The 16,677-nt window shown below is 38.5% G+C and overlaps 2 protein-coding genes across 8 annotated transcripts in view; one reads left to right on the plus strand and one right to left on the minus strand.

The window, feature by feature from the left end:
- Window positions 1-857: 857 nt before the first annotated feature.
- Window positions 858-7,936, plus strand: LOC127978615 (leucine-rich repeat and immunoglobulin-like domain-containing nogo receptor-interacting protein 1). Of its 3 annotated transcripts, none has more exons than XM_052583402.1 (3): window positions 858-968; window positions 4,108-4,173; window positions 5,051-7,936. In XM_052583402.1, exon 3 carries the CDS (start codon window positions 5,085-5,087, stop codon window positions 6,900-6,902), a length of 1,818 nt encoding a protein of 605 aa, XP_052439362.1. In that variant the 5' UTR covers window positions 858-968; window positions 4,108-4,173; window positions 5,051-5,084; the 3' UTR covers window positions 6,903-7,936. The 3 variants fall into 3 exon arrangements, with proteins under 3 accessions (XP_052439362.1, XP_052439364.1, XP_052439365.1); XM_052583404.1 differs by having other exon boundaries at window positions 5,073-7,936; XM_052583405.1 differs by lacking the exon at window positions 858-968 and having other exon boundaries at window positions 3,642-4,173.
- Window positions 7,937-10,355: 2,419 nt separating this feature from the next.
- Window positions 10,356-16,677, minus strand: part of LOC127978610 (ras/Rap GTPase-activating protein SynGAP-like) — a 43,324-nt gene continuing 37,002 nt past the window's right edge. For all 5 annotated transcript variants that reach the window (XM_052583389.1, XM_052583390.1, XM_052583391.1 and 2 more), the window contains one exon: window positions 10,356-13,627. In XM_052583389.1, coding sequence (XP_052439349.1) covers window positions 13,598-13,627 — 30 coding nt within the window. In that variant the 3' untranslated portion in view covers window positions 10,356-13,597. The remainder of the gene's footprint in view (window positions 13,628-16,677) is intronic.

Consider the following 16,677-nt stretch of genomic DNA (forward strand, 5'->3'; position numbering starts at 1 on the left):
TATTCAGTATTCCGAATGATAATAGATTATTCCAGCGTAGACACTTTTCCCTCGTGGAAACTTCCGACCGTTAACGATGTCCAACGTCATAAATACGACATCCAACGTCGTCATCACGACACTTCACGTCTCTTCAAAAGATGTACTGTATGTCGTGCGTAGCCCGTTGTCGTGGTAATGACCCACGTGACAAACAATCATGCCTTTCATTGGCTTATAGTGTGCATAAGTGTGTGAGAGTGCAATACCATTAAGCGAGTTAGGGGGCAGTACTGAGCAAAATATTAGCACACTTAAACACACTTTTTTTTTTGTTCATCACTTGTGGGCCAAATTCAGATTTCTGCACTAGACATATCAGCAAAGCGTTTTCTATTCATTCCAATCATAATCTTTGTGGGGTCCAGCAAAATGGCCCCACACCGTTTTTGGGACCCCACACCGTGAGTGTGCTGTCAGGTTGCGGTCCCCACAAATTAATAAAAACAAGCACACACACACACACTCTCACACACACTCTCTCACACACACACACTCTCTGATATAACCAGATAATCTTTCTGTAACGTTACTCGTGTTGTACTGTTACTGTAATCAATATCTTGCTTCTGTTGTTGAGGGAAACTCCAGGCGCCCGCGGGCACGAGACCTCGATTTCACCACCATCCCATTTATTTATTTCTGTGTATATATTTATTTATTTATTAAAGTAGCGTTAAATCCGCAGATTTGTGCTTCCTCTTCCTCCGTGGCTGAAGTAATGCGCGGTCCTGGCTCGCGTCCGCGCTCGTGCTCGCGTAACTAATCCCGCCGCGTGCCCCCGCAGCGCTCGTGACTGCGCAGCCGATGCTGAGGAGCGGCGCGCACATGAACGCGGATGCTTCCAGTATTTGTCTGCACTTTGATGGAGTTCTCTCTGGACTGATGGAGTTTTCTCGGGTGGACGCACCTGTGGAGTCTGGCAGCAGGTGAGGAGATAATCATTAATACACACATGAGCTCAACTCAAACACAACACACGGGCTGTGTAAGAAAGCTTGTTTTTAGCAACAATATTTCATATGAAATGCTTCTAGCGTTGTGATATTAATAACACATGAACACATTTGCCTCAAAATCTTGCTGTAATGTAAATGAATGAATGAACTAGGCACTAAATGTTGATATTGAACTATTATTAGTGGATTTAAAAGCTCAATTTTGGAGTTTTATGTAAGTAATTAATTTAATTCATTATAAAGTAGTTGGAAAGATAGTTGTGAATGAACCTCGTGTGTTTCTTATACAGAGTTTAATTCTCTCTATAGAAATATTCTCAGACAGATTGAGAGAGGTTTTTATTAATTACTGTGATGAGAAAACCAGGGGCTAAATCCTGAAAATAATCTCTCAATGACAAAAAAATCCCCCAAAATGGGGCTTTATTTTCCACACACACACACGCGCGCGCGCGCGCGCGCACACACACACACACACTCATTCACACAGTGTTTGCTTGCACTATACGATTAAAATGTCTTAGTTTCTGTAGTTTACTATCATTTCCGTTCTTAACATATGTAAATAGTGCACTTAAATATCAAGTGTTTGTGTGTATATACTGGACCAAAACAACAACAACATAATCTCTCAGTGATGTGTGGTTTGTGCGGAGGACAATATTTGAAAATCTGGAATCTGAGGGAGCAAAAAAAAATCTAAATATTGAGAAAATCATCTTTAAAGTTGTTCAGATGAAGTTCTTAGCAATGCATATTACTAATCAATAATGTAGTTTTGATATATTTACAGTAGGACATTTACTAAATATCATCATGAACATGATCTTTACTTAATATCCTAATGATTTTTGGCACAAAAGAGAAATGTATAATTTTGACCCATACAATGTTGTCTATTTCTACAAATATACGTTTGTGACACTGATGACTGCTTCTGTGGTGCAGAGACACACACACACACACACACACACACACACACACACACACACACACACTTCTTTAGTATATTAATCACAAATCGAGTGTGTAATAACAGAGCACGAGTATATTAAGGCACCTGTGCTGAGTGACTGATGATCTGATCAGAGCTGGAGGATCCAGTGTCCTCTGAGACGGATCCATTCCTTCCCAGAATCCTGTGCGTCAGACTGGAACTGAGCCACAGCACCATTGTGTCCTTCACAGAGACTGTGATCAGGGCTATTATAGTTCACCAAGACGGACACAACATAAACTTTACTGAAAACATTCATTAAATTGACAAAACACAACAAATTAAATCCAACAAATGAAAAATATTCAAAATAGAAACTAATTTATACAAATTCATAAAATCTATAACAGTGTCTCAACGGTAATAAAACGACAAACGCTCAAAAATATTAAATTATTACATTTTATTAAATGATGCATTACATCAAATACTTTAATAAACACTTTGTTAGGCTTTTGAGCAATAAAATATGTAGCTATAATAAAACATAACGGTTCATGTTAGAGATTTCTCTGAAGAAATACCATTTTATTAAATCTGTGGCATGACAATATCTATACATGGAGGTAATATAAAATAAAATATTTTCAAAACCCATTTACAATCATTTGTAAGATGCTTTTATCCAAACTCAGTTTACACTGCATTCAAAGTTTATATATAATCAGTTCATGCATTCACAGGAAATTCAGTATTGCAACAGACTGTTAATAAACATTGTTAATAGTTTATTTTTATGTATTTTATAATTTCTGTCTTTTTTATTTTAGTAATTTTGTTGTTTTTTTCAATATTTTTTATTTTTAATATTTTATTTTTAATATAATTTAAATATGTTTGTATGTTATATTCCAGTTTAGGATTTAGTTATTTTTCAAATAAATGAAAATTAAAAAATGTGCCTTGGCAAAAATAAATACAAGTTTATTTACATATATTATTTCAGTTAGAATTTGTTTAACTTAAATATTTTTATTTTAATAGATTTAGTTTTATAGTAATTAGTTTTAATATGCTTCTTATATCACTTTTAGTTCTTATATTACTAATGCTGAATGGTTTATTTACTAATGCTTTAGTTTTTGCATGAACTTTACATGAAAAACAAAAAAAAACCCCGTTGCATGCAATGCGAGTTGCTTTGGATAAAAGCATCTACCAATGCATGAGTATGAAAGATTGTTAGGGTCAGAAACACATGTGCATGGGAGAGTTAGAAGTGTGTCGTTAGTGTTAATGAGTGCATCTCACTCCGAGCGAGTGCTGTGTGTCCAGAGGTTCGTCGATGGTCTTTTAAAGGCATGTAGTTTAAAGCCTCTTGAGCACTTTTAAAGACTTAACAGACTGAAACCAAACATGCTGCAGTAAACAAACAGACAGACCAACACTAGATCCTCCGTTACTGAGCAGATTAGACCCCGCTCATGCATTAAACACACTCACAACACATATGCTGCAGAATAACACACAGATCCTGCACTCTGATCTCAGCTCATTCACACACACACACTCACACACACTGAGACACACACTCTCTCTCACACACACATGTATAGGTAATCATTTATATATAGTATATTTATAGTCAAAATCTGTCAGGAGGTGAGTCGTGTATAGGTTTCTACTGTTTTACTTCATTGTTGTGTGTCTGTATTTATGTCGCACCGTGGTCCTGTGATACTTTATGTCCACACATGTAGAAGAATGAGTATAAAGCTCCACTTGAACTTGAAACACTCATGCACTCTCTCTCTCTCACACACACACACACACACACACACACACACAAGCTGTGTGTCTGGCAGCGCTCCATGTTTTGTTGTGGCTTCGATGAGTTCAACACTGCCAACATTTGGTTATGCAAAGATGCTGCTAGGATTCCCGGACGATCCCACAGAGACACATCTGTTCCTCCTGCACGCACACACACACGCACACACACACACCTTCAGAGGAAACAACAGATCCTAACCGCCAGAACAACTCTGACCTCTGAGGAGCGTCACTGCGACACTCGTCACATCACGATCTCAAACTCATGACGCGTTCACTGGCTCAACATCAGACATGTTAATAACTCTCTCTCTCTCTCCCCCGTCTCTCTCTCTGTAGGCAGTGAGCGGGCGATCAGCGAGACTTTCTTTAGTAATTGTTGGTAATGAGGAGCAGCTCCAGCTGGTGAGTGTTTGCAAAGATTTGTGATTTGTGACATACGTGATATTTTTAGGCTGTAGACATGGATAGAATGGATACAAGTATAAAGTAATCCGATTATAATTTGACACACATGCATGTATATATTTAAGGAAAATGTTTATATTCAATATATTTAGATATTTACTGTTTGTAATATATACTATATGAGTGTGTCTATATATACACATAATATATATTATGTAAACAAAAACTTATTTTGGATGCGATTAATCGTGATTAATCATGTAACAGCACTAATGTGTGTGTGTGTGTGTGTGTGCTGTAGAAATGTTGCATCACTACAATAATATTTTTATAACATTTTTAATTGTTGGTGTTCATATCCAGACGTAGACTAATGTTTATATATTCAAGATATGAATTGAATGATGGATTAAAATATTAATACTAAAAATTATTTAGTTTTATAATATAAAAAAATATATATTGTAATATAAAATATTATATAAATTATGTTGTTTAATTAAAAAGTCTATATTAAAGAATATATAGCGGTTTTCAGTGTCTCACATCACTTTTTAAAAATATTTGTAGGATTCTCCTGCTGTATTCAATAGTACGTTTTATAAGGAAACAACTTAACAATATATATATTAGATTCTTTCAAACATGTTATTTTAGTATATTACGATTTAAAAATGTTACACTTTTTCTGTTTTCCTTTTAATAGTAATGTTTAAGTAACTTTGTTGTGTTTTAACTTATTATTAATATACCTATTTTTATTTCAGTTTTAGTTATTTTAGTAGATTATATTAAACTAAATAAAAATGACAAATGTTGCCTTGACAAGATGGTTGTTTTTTAAATGTTTAAATGTTTTATGTTTTTGTTTTAGATCTGTGCTCTTTCCCCTGTAGGCGGGTCTCCAGATGTGTGTGGCTGCTGATTGGAGGAGGCTGTACTGGTGGGTGGTCCTCCAGTGGGTAGTGGGCGTGGCTTTATCAGAGCCCTGCGCTCAGCGCTGCGATTGTTTGCCAAAGCTCCTGATAGCGAACTGTTCATCAAGAAAACTGTCTTCCGTTCCCGTGAGTGTTCCTGACAACACCCTGACGCTTGACCTAACCAACAACCTCTTAAAGACTCTCTCAAGGGGACAGTTCTCAGGCCTGACGCAGTTACGCGAGCTGGACCTCAGCGATAACGCACTAACAGCGATCGAAGTCGAAGCCTTCGCCGGTTTGCAGAATCTCGTTGCACTGAATTTATCCCACAACCATCTAAAGATCATCCCAGTGGGAGCCTTCTCCGGCCTCCGTGGCGTTCAGCTCCTGGACATCAGATGGAACCAGATCTTGGTGCTCCTGGACGATACGTTCGGCGAGATGCCGTCTCTCCAGAAGCTGGAAGCCAGTGAGAACGATCTGGTGTTTATCTCAAACCGCGCTTTTGACGGTCTCTCCGGTCTACAGGAGCTGAACCTGGACAGATGCAACTTGACGTCGGTGCCGATCGAAGCGTTTTCACGGCTCTCCGGAATCATCCGGCTGCGTTTGTGCCGACTCGGACTCACGACGCTTCCCAACAACTCCTTCCGCCAGTTGGGACGTTTGCGCGATCTTGACGTTTCCCATTGTCCTTGGTTGGACTCGTTAGCCGCTAACAGCCTGTTTGGACTCAATCTCACGTCGCTAACACTGAGCCACTGCAATCTGAGCGCCGCGCCGTATTCCCCGCTGCATCACCTCGTTTACTTGCGATACCTGGATTTATCGTACAACCCAATCACTATTATCCTTTCAAACCTTCTTGGGGATTTGCTACGACTCCAAGAGCTGCATCTAGTCGGTACAGGGCTTCTACGAATAGAGCCTGGTGCTTTCCACAACCTTGCGTTTCTCCGGTTCCTCGACGTGTCGGAGAACCGTCTGGCGACGCTGGAGGAGTCTGCGTTTCATTCGGTCGCTGCTTTAGAGGTCCTTGGGTTGGACGGGAACCCGTTGGCGTGCGATTGCCGGCTTCTTTGGGCGATGCGCAGACGTCCATGGCTTCGCTATGAAGGACGTGTGCCGGCGTGTGCAACACCTGTGCAGGTGCAAGGCCGGACGTTCGCTGACTTCACGGAGGCGGAGATTCCCAGGCTGTTTACATGCAGACAAGCTCGCATTCTGACTCGGAAGCCGCAGGATGTTCGGACGGACGAAGGACATACGGTTTTGTTCTTCTGCGCAGCGAATGGTGATCCGGCGCCGTCGATTATTTGGCTGAATCCCAAACGCTCTGTTCTTACCAGCTCGGGCCGGATTCGCACGCTCGCTAATGGGACCCTGGAAGTGCGCTACGCACAAGTGCAGGATAGCGGGTATTACCTTTGCATCGCTTCGAACGCGGCGGGGAATGACAGCGTCTCGGTGAGCCTGCGTGTGCGAGGGCTTCCAGCGTCCGCTCGTAACCGCTCCGGCTCGTTCTTTCTGGAAGGATGGAGCTTCGCGTCCGGGCAAGCGGCGGTCAACGGATCGCAGCCGTTTCCATTCGACGTGAAGACGCTGGTGATCGCGGTCACCATGGGGTTCCTTCTGTTCCTGAGCTCGGTGGCCGTCTGCTTCGTCTTCATGTTTTTCTGGAGTCAGAGCAAAGGACAGATCAAACACACGGCGACGATCGACTTCGTGCCACGCAGCGCAGCGACGGCGTCCGGAGGCGGACGGACAACGATGGAGACGGGGAGGTTCACCATGAAGCTGATCTGAGAACTTGAGATGTTTGAGGTGCTACTAGATATCCAGTTTCCCATGAGCTTAAACACGCGGGTAAGATAAGAGAGGTTAGTTAAACACAAAATAAAAAACTAGCCGGTTTCCATGGCACCAGTGCATTGTGTTCTCCACCAAGTGGAGTGTTGAAATCCTATTGGTTGACCTGGCAGTGGGCGGAGTCACACAGACATTCTGACACGGAACACACAGTTTAGAGCAGAATAACCTGCTCAAGTATTCTTTTTTGTTTAGGGAGAGAGAGAGAAACAAGTATGTGAACTTGGCATGTCTCCGTAATATCTGCGAATGCATTATGGTATTTTTACGCTTATGTAAAGTAAAAACTGATTGAATTTAGTTGTCATATGGATGCCACTGTGAATTAATTAGATTCCTGATGATCAAGTTTGCAGTAATTCAGTTTGAGATGAGCTTTTTTAAGGTTTCGAGGCTTTAAATCAGATAATTTTAGCATGAGCTGCATGAATGCATGTGTGAGACGCTCCGATCACATTAACAGCATTTATAAACCAGAGAAAGTGAGCAATAATGAAGCTTTAACTGGACATAAAAGATCTCAGGTTGAGAAGGTCCAATCATGTTCAATAAATCCTGACGTGATTTTTTAATGTATTCTGTGTATTAAAGGAAATATTGAATGTGCTGCATCTCAGGATTGTGTGAATGTCTGCATCGGTTGCATGTGTTTGTACATTATTATATTTTGCTGATGAAGCTTTTAGATACGAAAGCTGTGCAAATCTGTTGATGCAAACGGTGTGTTTGCTGTGGAAGATCTATGCATTTATGTATTTACTGGCTTAAATAACAGCTTCATGCAATCTGATTCAGAGCAATAATGTCCCATCATGCACTGCTGTTTTATTAGCATAAATGATGATTTGATAAAAGTGGTTTGTTCGTTTGTTTAGATTCTCTCTTGAACTCTAATGAATCAGTGTTTCAGAGTTCATGAAGCATCTCATGTCTGTCATTTGTTTTTTGCATAAATTAAAAAAATTATTTTTTATTGTTCTTAAGACGACTACATTCACTTGTTTAAACACGATTGTTTACTGTTTTTAGTTTTTCTTTTTTTTACTTTTAAATGAACCATTTACTTTTGATTTTGGGAAATCATCTTAATGTCTGTCTTTTTAAAATGAATTGGTTTTGCAATTTTTTGTAAGAAATGTCTGCCAAAAGCATAAAAGTCTCCTTGAAATGATTGGTTTGATTCAATGCTTTCCTTATTAACTATCTTTTTTAGTTTTACTATTAATCCTCAAAGGTCTCAGAATACAAGGGGAAATCATTTAATATTTCTCTTTTCCTCTAATTTCACTTTGTTGTATTTCTCTGAGTATGCCAAGTAAGAGGATAAACAGCAAAGATGTTTATTTCTTCCCTCATATTTCCCAAGGATGGTAATATTGAAGAAAGACACATCCGCCACATAACCTCCATCAGTTCTCTGTGTGCTGGTGTCGTGATTCGCTCATGTTTTAATCTACAGTATATAAACTTGCTCTCAATCAGGTCCAGTAAATCAGCTTAGAGCAGAAAAACAACAGGCTGAATGAACACACACACACACACACACACACACACACAGCGTGAGGTGTGTTCAGTAAACACAAACATCAACAGTCAGTCTGTCTGTCCCTTTAAAACCGTCCTCAGAGGTCATGAACAGCTTCAATATGTTCAAATATGCATACATTAATCATTATTCTGAAGAAATCGCTCAATCTGAACAGGTTAACACACCTGATTAATGCGTGCCTAATTTTTTTCTTATTATTATTCTTTTTTTAACAAGAACCCATGCTTCTGTCATATTTGTGGAAAGTCCTTGTGCATAATTCATAAAATCCCCGCTCGTCTTCAGATCCGTGTCTTTTGAGATTAAACTGGTTTGGGTTTTATGTTTGTCTGACAGATCAGACGCCAGATTAGAAGTTTCCAGTCAAACATCCGTCTGTCGTCTGTCCCATGATGCTTTGCTGATCTGCTCGGGAACACTGGCGCCTCTGTCTGCTCTGATCATCACATTACAGTCCAATCACTTTATTATTTCTGGTCAGCAGATCAGTGTCACTGCTCAGTTTGAACTGCTTTAAGAAAGGGCCTTATGTTGGGAATTCCTAAGTTTGTTCCATTTTTCTAAATGGCTTGTGAAGTTCCACACAAATATACACACTGATATTGTGCCTTCAGCTCATTTCAAAGTGAGATATCTCGAAACCCTTTGAGGGTGCGTTAAAACAAGCAAAGAAACTTTGTTGTAGTGCTGTTGTTCTCAAACAAATTCTCATTTGGACAGCTTTTAAGGGAACAATCTATTGGTTATGGTTCCTTGAACTTGGCATATTTGAAGAACTTGGCTGTCCCTCTGTATATCATCAAATGTGCCAAGTTCTAGGGTTCATAAATAAGAACGGTACAGGAAAAAAACAGCCCAAAATTTATATTTTGTTAGAACAGTTACCCTAGTATGAAGCATTTATGTCTTCCTTAAAGGACGCAGAGAAAAGTCACAGCAAAAAGGAGCTGATGGTGGTGTAAGAACTTGTGCACTATCAGATGTAATAACTGGGATTTTAATAAAGCTGTAGCAAATTGGGATGAAAGTGCAATAAGTGCATTGTAGTGTTGTCATTAGTTCAAGGGTCCATACAAAAACTGCCCAAAATGTCATTAGCACTCATTATGAAGCACCTGTGTCTGCTTTACTGCACCCTCGAGCGGAGAGGAAGTGCATCTGTTCAAGAGCTCATAGATGGAGACTGATGAAGTAAAAATGGCTCAATATTGGGATATCATTAGAGCAGTAGACCGTTTTAATGCAACCTCAAAGCGCTTGGAGACAAACTGCTGCAAAGTGGGCTGATGGTGCAATAAGCACATTGATTTCCACATGTCAAGGGGCCTTAAAAAAGACTGCTGAATTAAACACTGCCCAAAATTTGGATCTCATTAGAGCCATTGAAGATCTTGTTTTCACTTCACTCAACCTCGAAGCAAATTCAAGCTAAGTGGCTGTCTTCATTACAGCGTCTTTATGCACTGTCAACTCTGCCAAGTTCAAGCGGCTATACAACATTACTGATAAAGTAAAAAACAGCCTCAAATTGGAATTTAATTCGAGCAGCTGACCTACTACAAAGTCTGAATATCCACTTAAATGCACACTCAAGGGTAGCCAGTGATTTGGGCCGATGGGGCGATAAATGCCTCCATGTTCGAGGGCTGAAGATAAAGTAAAAACAGCCCAAAATCTGGATTTAAGTAGAGTAGTTGCCCTAGTATGAAGCCCTTGTGTCTGCTTTAATGCACTCTCAAAGAGAGCCGAGAACATGCACTGCAAACTGGGCTGATGATACGTGTCTGTTGTTGATTATGCAAAGTTCAGGTGTTCATAAAACAAGATTGCACAAGTAAAACCATCATAAAATTGGGAATTTATTAGATCAATAGTGCTTGTGTGAAGCACTTATATCTGCTTTCATGCACCCTCAAAGGAAACAGAGGAAAGTAGCCAGTAGAAATGGGCTGATGGTGCAATAACTGTCAAATATGCCAAGTTTAAGAGTTCATAAAAACAGATTGGTACGGTGAAAACTGTTCAAATTTGGAACTGGGTAAGACTAGTAGCTCTGCTATGAAGTTTTGATGAAAAAACCTGTAAAGAAAGCACAGAAAGTTTGCCATCAATCAGCTGAAGGTACACTGTGCAGCTCTGTAAGTCAATAACAAACGGTTCAGTACCAGGAACATGACACAAAAACTGAAGGCTGTCTTGAAAGAATTACACATAACCCTAAATAAGAGCTGTTCAACAGCTAGTGTAATCTGTGTTTGAGATACGCACAGAACAACACTCACAAAGCAACGCGCTTCTGTTAAGCAGGTATATATTTATTTATGTTTGTTGAAATATTTAAAGTTTGTATTATTTCCCCAGAAAAATGTAAACTTCTCCATATTCACAAAAAGAAAGACATATCTGTTTATCAATCATTGTCAATAAAATCAACTTCATAATTACAATAATAATCATATTTGAATATAATATCTTTATAATAATAATAATATGAACATTCAAAACATCACTCCATATTCAGAGATGCTCCACTCTAGAATCAACAAATCTCTCGCGCATTCGAGGATATTTCCATGAGTACATATAGAAATATATACATCCTACGCTCCTGAACCGGGCCGGAGGGTCAAAGGTCAATGCTATGGCTTGTCCGTGTCTATGGCTAAATTGGCGGCTGGGTCCCGCAGCGAGGACCGTTCGTTTCTTCATGAAGACAGAAACTCAGCTAGCGTGCTACACGCGATCGCGATCTGTCGTAGCATTACTGACCCTACACACAAACGCTAGCTGATGTGAGCGCAACACCGCGCCAGAAGTGGTGAGAGATGACGTATCGAAACAGAACCGGTCCATTAGCTAACGTATAGCGCACTCCGTCTCCGAATCGACGTCTGTATGGCAACGTGTGTAAATGTGACCGCTCGTGTTCAGCCAATCAGAGCTCAGTATGGGAACTGTAGGCACAGAAACACTGTATCATTATCGTTAGAACTAGAAGTACCTGAAATGCAGACGAAAGTAATACTTGTAACAGAAAAAGTGAGTAAAGACTAAAGTAATCGACTAAAGCCCCAGCGAGCAGCTGCTGGAGTATATGAGTATCATCCACCGAACACCAAGAAAAGAGAAAAACTCAACCCACTTAAAATGAGAGAAACTTTCCATCAGTAAATCTATGTACAGAAATCAGCAGCCGACCTCAGCGCTGTGTGTGTGTGTGTGTGTGTGTGTGTTCTCAAACCCAGTGAGCCGCACTGACGACTAAAGCTCCTCACAGACTCAAAGCAGCAGACAATCACACCAGTCCGATCAAATACTGTTTAGAGACATTCGTAGGGAAGCACAGTTATGGAGTTTCTGTCAACATCTCATGCTAACCTGGTTAAAATATAATAACAATAATAATAATATAAGATGAGAGCGCTCCCAACAGCACAAAGAAACACATGAACACTTTCATTAATCAAAGGCAACTTTAAAATCGGTTTCTTTTTTCAATTAATCCTTGTGAAATTGGTTTAATAAATTATTTTTGGACCCGTTTAAATTTTCTTAATTATGCTTTAATAATTAAACTATAAATCCAATAAATTGAATTAATTTTAACAATAACAGGGCCTTTTGATGTTTTTCTGTAAGTCCATTTTAATGGTTAAATATAATTTGAGTAGTTACAAAAACATGCATAATTAATTGAAATATTGTAACTTGTACAATTTACCAACAATTTAATAAAAGTTTCATGAAAATAAAAACTCTAGGGCCCTCTGAAATCCATTTAATTTCATTTTAATAATCAAAAAGTCTGTTAATTTTACTAATAAGGCCTTAGAAAATGCATTTATGATTTAATACAAATTTAGTATCAAAAAACAATATAGGACATAAACCCTTTTAATCTTTAAATTCATCAATCAAAAATGAATAATTCCTTTTATCTTGTGCCGCAAAATGAGATGTACTGTAAAAAATAAAAATTCTAGGATAAGTTTTAATGATTGAATTATTACTTTCTGAAGTTCTGTCTATTGCGCAACAGTAATATATTTATCACAATTTCAATTTGAAGTAAAGTTTAAATATAAGATGGAGATACTGAATAATAATAAGGTATCAGTATCCTACACATTTAGACTCTCCAGCGTGTCTCAGTGCATTGTGGGATGTGTGAAGCATCGGCGGCTCACTAGGGTCTGAAGAGAGCTTCAGTGATGATCCAAACCTTGAACCTCTGGGCGTTTGGCACAAACACACACCAGCACTAAACCAATCCGCTCGCTATCCACATCCCAGGAAACAGCAAACCGCTCGTCCTCTCTTGGTCCCATGATGCAGAGCGAGCGAGTCACATGACCGTCTCTGTCAGAGATGAGCAAACGTGTGATCATGGAACAAACTTCGTCTAGTCTCTTTTCGACCGGTCGTTCTCCAAGGAGCTCTTTAGGCACGGAGAGGAGATCCCGCCCCCCAGCTCGGGACAGGAAGGGGCGGGGTTCTGAGCGGCATGCCGGCGTCTGATTGGCTCAGAAGTAATCAAGCCCCTCAAAACATCATTTGAAAAAAAAAAAAGATTCATTATTGAGTCATTATTAGGAAGTTGAGGCTGCAACCGATCAAACACACACACACACACACACACACACGTACACAACACACTCCTGCAGTAAAGAGAGAGAGAGAGAGAGGCAGGGGATGATGGGAAGAGAACGAGAGAGTATAAAGTCATCTCTCTCTCTCCGTCCGTCCTTCTGCGTTGATTTTCTTTGTGCTATCGGTGTGATTGTTTCGGCCTCAAGATGCTGATTGTCGTCCATTTGGCTCAAAAAATTCAGAAGAAAGAGAGAAAGACAGCAGGAGAGAGAGAGAGACACACCTGAGGAATATATAGTTATATATCACTTATATACACATATATACACTCAGCATGTGTGAGAGAGAAAGAGAGAGAGAGAGAGAGAGTTTGTCCAGTTGGAGTTGGTCGTCCTGCTCAGGCTCCGCCTCTCTCTTCTCTCTCAGCCAATCATCAGACACTCCTGGGTTGAGGTTCAACCAATCACAGGTCCGCTAGTCCTGCGCGGGCCAATCATGTTCCAGAGTGGGCACCATAAATCGGCTGAGGGAGACAGAAGCTGAGAATCAGTGACCCGATCCGTTAAAACACTCCAGTTCATCACAACAGCAAGAACTCAGTCAACGTTCATCATACATTTAAAATAAACTCAAGTGGATGGAACATTTGAAGGTGATCTGATGGAGATGCACGGCGTGAACGGTTCCTGCTGTTCAGCTGAAGAAAGGGCTGAGGGCTGGGCGGCACAACGAAACACTGCACAATGTTACATGTCATTCCACTGTAAAGGCCCATTCACACAAACAACCATAATTACAGCTTTAATAATGGCTCTGATGAGAATGACTCACAGGAACGATATCATTGGAATCACTTTCAGAGAAACTGATAGCCAATCGGAATTCATCCTGCTTTAAAGAGCTCGAGCATTTAAAGAGACAGAGACTATCATACGTTGGTTTGGATGCTGGTATAGTTATCATCATAGTTATCAATACAGTAATCACTATAGTTACCATTTTAGTTATTGGTGTACTTATTTTTATAGTAAATACAATGGTCATCTTTTAGTTACTAGTATGGTTATTGTTATAGTTACTACTATTGTTATCATTGCATCATGGGTGAAATTATTTATTACTATAGTTATTGGTAAGTTGTAATTACAGTTATCAGAATAGTTCGTTATTACAGTGTCACGATAGTTCATGTTATAGTTATCAGTATAGTTACTGTTATAATTATCAGTATAGTTATTATTATAGTTATTGGTACAGTTACTATTATCGGTACAGCTATTGTTATCAGTATAGTTATTATAGTTACTGGTATAGTTACTGTTATGGTTATCAGTGCAGTTTCTGTTATAGTTATCGGTACAGTTACTTTTATAGTTATCGGTACAGTTATTATAATAGTTATTGGTACAGTTACTATTATCGGTACAGCTATTGTTATCAGTATAGTTATTATAGTTACTGGTATAGTTACTGTTATGGTTATCAGTGCAGTTTCTGTTATAGTTATCGGTACAGTTACTTTTATAGTTATCGGTACAGTTATTATAGTTATTGGTAAACTTACTATTATTGGTACAGCTATTGTTATCAGTATAGTTATTATATTTACTGTTATGGTTATCAGTACAGTTTCTGTTATAGTTATCGTTACAGTTATTATTATAGTTAACGGTATAGTTACTGTTATAGTGAAGGGTACAGTTTCTGTTACGGTTATCGGTACAGCTTATGTTATAGTTATCGGTACAGTTATTATTATAGTTATCGGTACAGTTATTATTATAGTTAACGGTATAGTTACTGTTATAGTGAAGGGTACAGTTTCTGTTATGGTTATCGGCACAGCTTATGTTATAGTTATCGGTACAGTTATTATTATAGTTATCGGTACAGTTACTGTTATAGTTATCGGTACAGTTATTATAGTTATCGGTACAGTTATTATTATAGTTAACGGTATAGTTACTGTTATATTGAAGGGTATAGTTTCTGTTATGGTTATTGATACAGCTTATGTTATAGTTATCGGTACAGTTATTATTATAGTTATCGGTACAGTTACTGTTATAGTTATCGGTACAGTTATTATAGTTATCGCTACACTTATTATTATAGTTAACGGTATAGTTACTGTTATAGTGAAGGGTACAGTTTCTGTTATGGTTATCGGTACAGCTTATGTTATAGTTATCGGTACAGTTATTATTATAGTTATCGGTACAGTTACTGTTATAGTTATCGGTACAGTTATTATAGTTATCGGTACAGTTATTATTATAGTTAACGGTATAGTTACTGTTATAGTGAAGGGTACAGTTTCTGTTATGGTTATCGGCACAGCTTATGTTATAGTTATCGGCACAGTTATTATTAGTTATCGGTACAGTTACTGTTATAGTTATCGGTACAGTTATTATAGTTATCGGTACAGTTATTATTATAGTTAACGGTATAGTTACTGTTATATTGAAGGGTATAGTTTCTGTTATGGTTATCGGTACAGCTTATGTTATAGTTATCGGTACAGTTATTATAGTTATCGGTACAGTTATTATTATAGTTAACGGTATAGTTACTGTTATAGTGAAGGGTACAGTTTCTGTTATGGTTATCGGTACAGCTTATGTTATAGTTATCGGTACAGTTATTATTATAGTTATCGGTACAGTTACTGTTATAGTTATCGGTACAGTTATTATTATAGTTATTGGTACAGTTACTGTTATAGTTAACAGTATAGTTACTGTTATAATTATTGGTATAGTTACTGTTATAGTTATCAGTATAGTTATTATTATAGTTATCGGTACAGTTACTCTTATAGTTAATGGCATAGTTACGGTTATAGTTATCGGTATAGTTACGGTTATGGTTATTGGTATAGTTATTTTTATATTTATCGGTACAGTTACTGTTATAGTTAACGGTATAGTTACAGTTATGGGTATAGTTATTATTTTAGTTATCAGTATAGTTACTGTTATTTTATTAATTTAATTTATGCATTTATCAGACACATTTATCCAAAGCATCTAACAGTGCATTCAGGCTATACGTTTTTAACCAGCACGTGTGGTCCCTGGGAACTGAACCCACGACCTTTTGCGCCGCTAACGCAATGCTCTACCACTGAGCCACATGAAAACAATATTTTTGTTTGTATGTTATAGTTATCGGTATTACTGTAATAGTTATCTTTATAGTTACTTTTATAGTTATGTGTATAGTTATCACTACAGTTATCTGTTTATCACTGTAGTTACTAGAAAGTTATTACTATATTTCAACTGATGATAGTAAGCAGATTTAGACTCTAACTTCTGACTGAATGAGATGTATTCAGAGCTAGTGAGAAACAAATGACACACACACACACACACACACCTGTGATGCACAGCAGATCGGCTCTAGAATAATCTCATGTTACTGTAAACAACATACAGCTACTGGGCTTTACGTGACAAGCTGCACAGAATCTCTTTTTTATGATCAGTGAGGTCGTCTACACAGAAATGTTTAGTGTTGGGTCACATGGTTCACACCGCACAGCTCGGCTCACTTCCTCTCCTCACT

Source organism: Carassius gibelio, chromosome B19, assembly GCF_023724105.1.
Source record: "Carassius gibelio isolate Cgi1373 ecotype wild population from Czech Republic chromosome B19, carGib1.2-hapl.c, whole genome shotgun sequence".
In the NCBI taxonomy this organism is placed as follows: Eukaryota; Metazoa; Chordata; class Actinopteri; order Cypriniformes; family Cyprinidae; genus Carassius; species Carassius gibelio.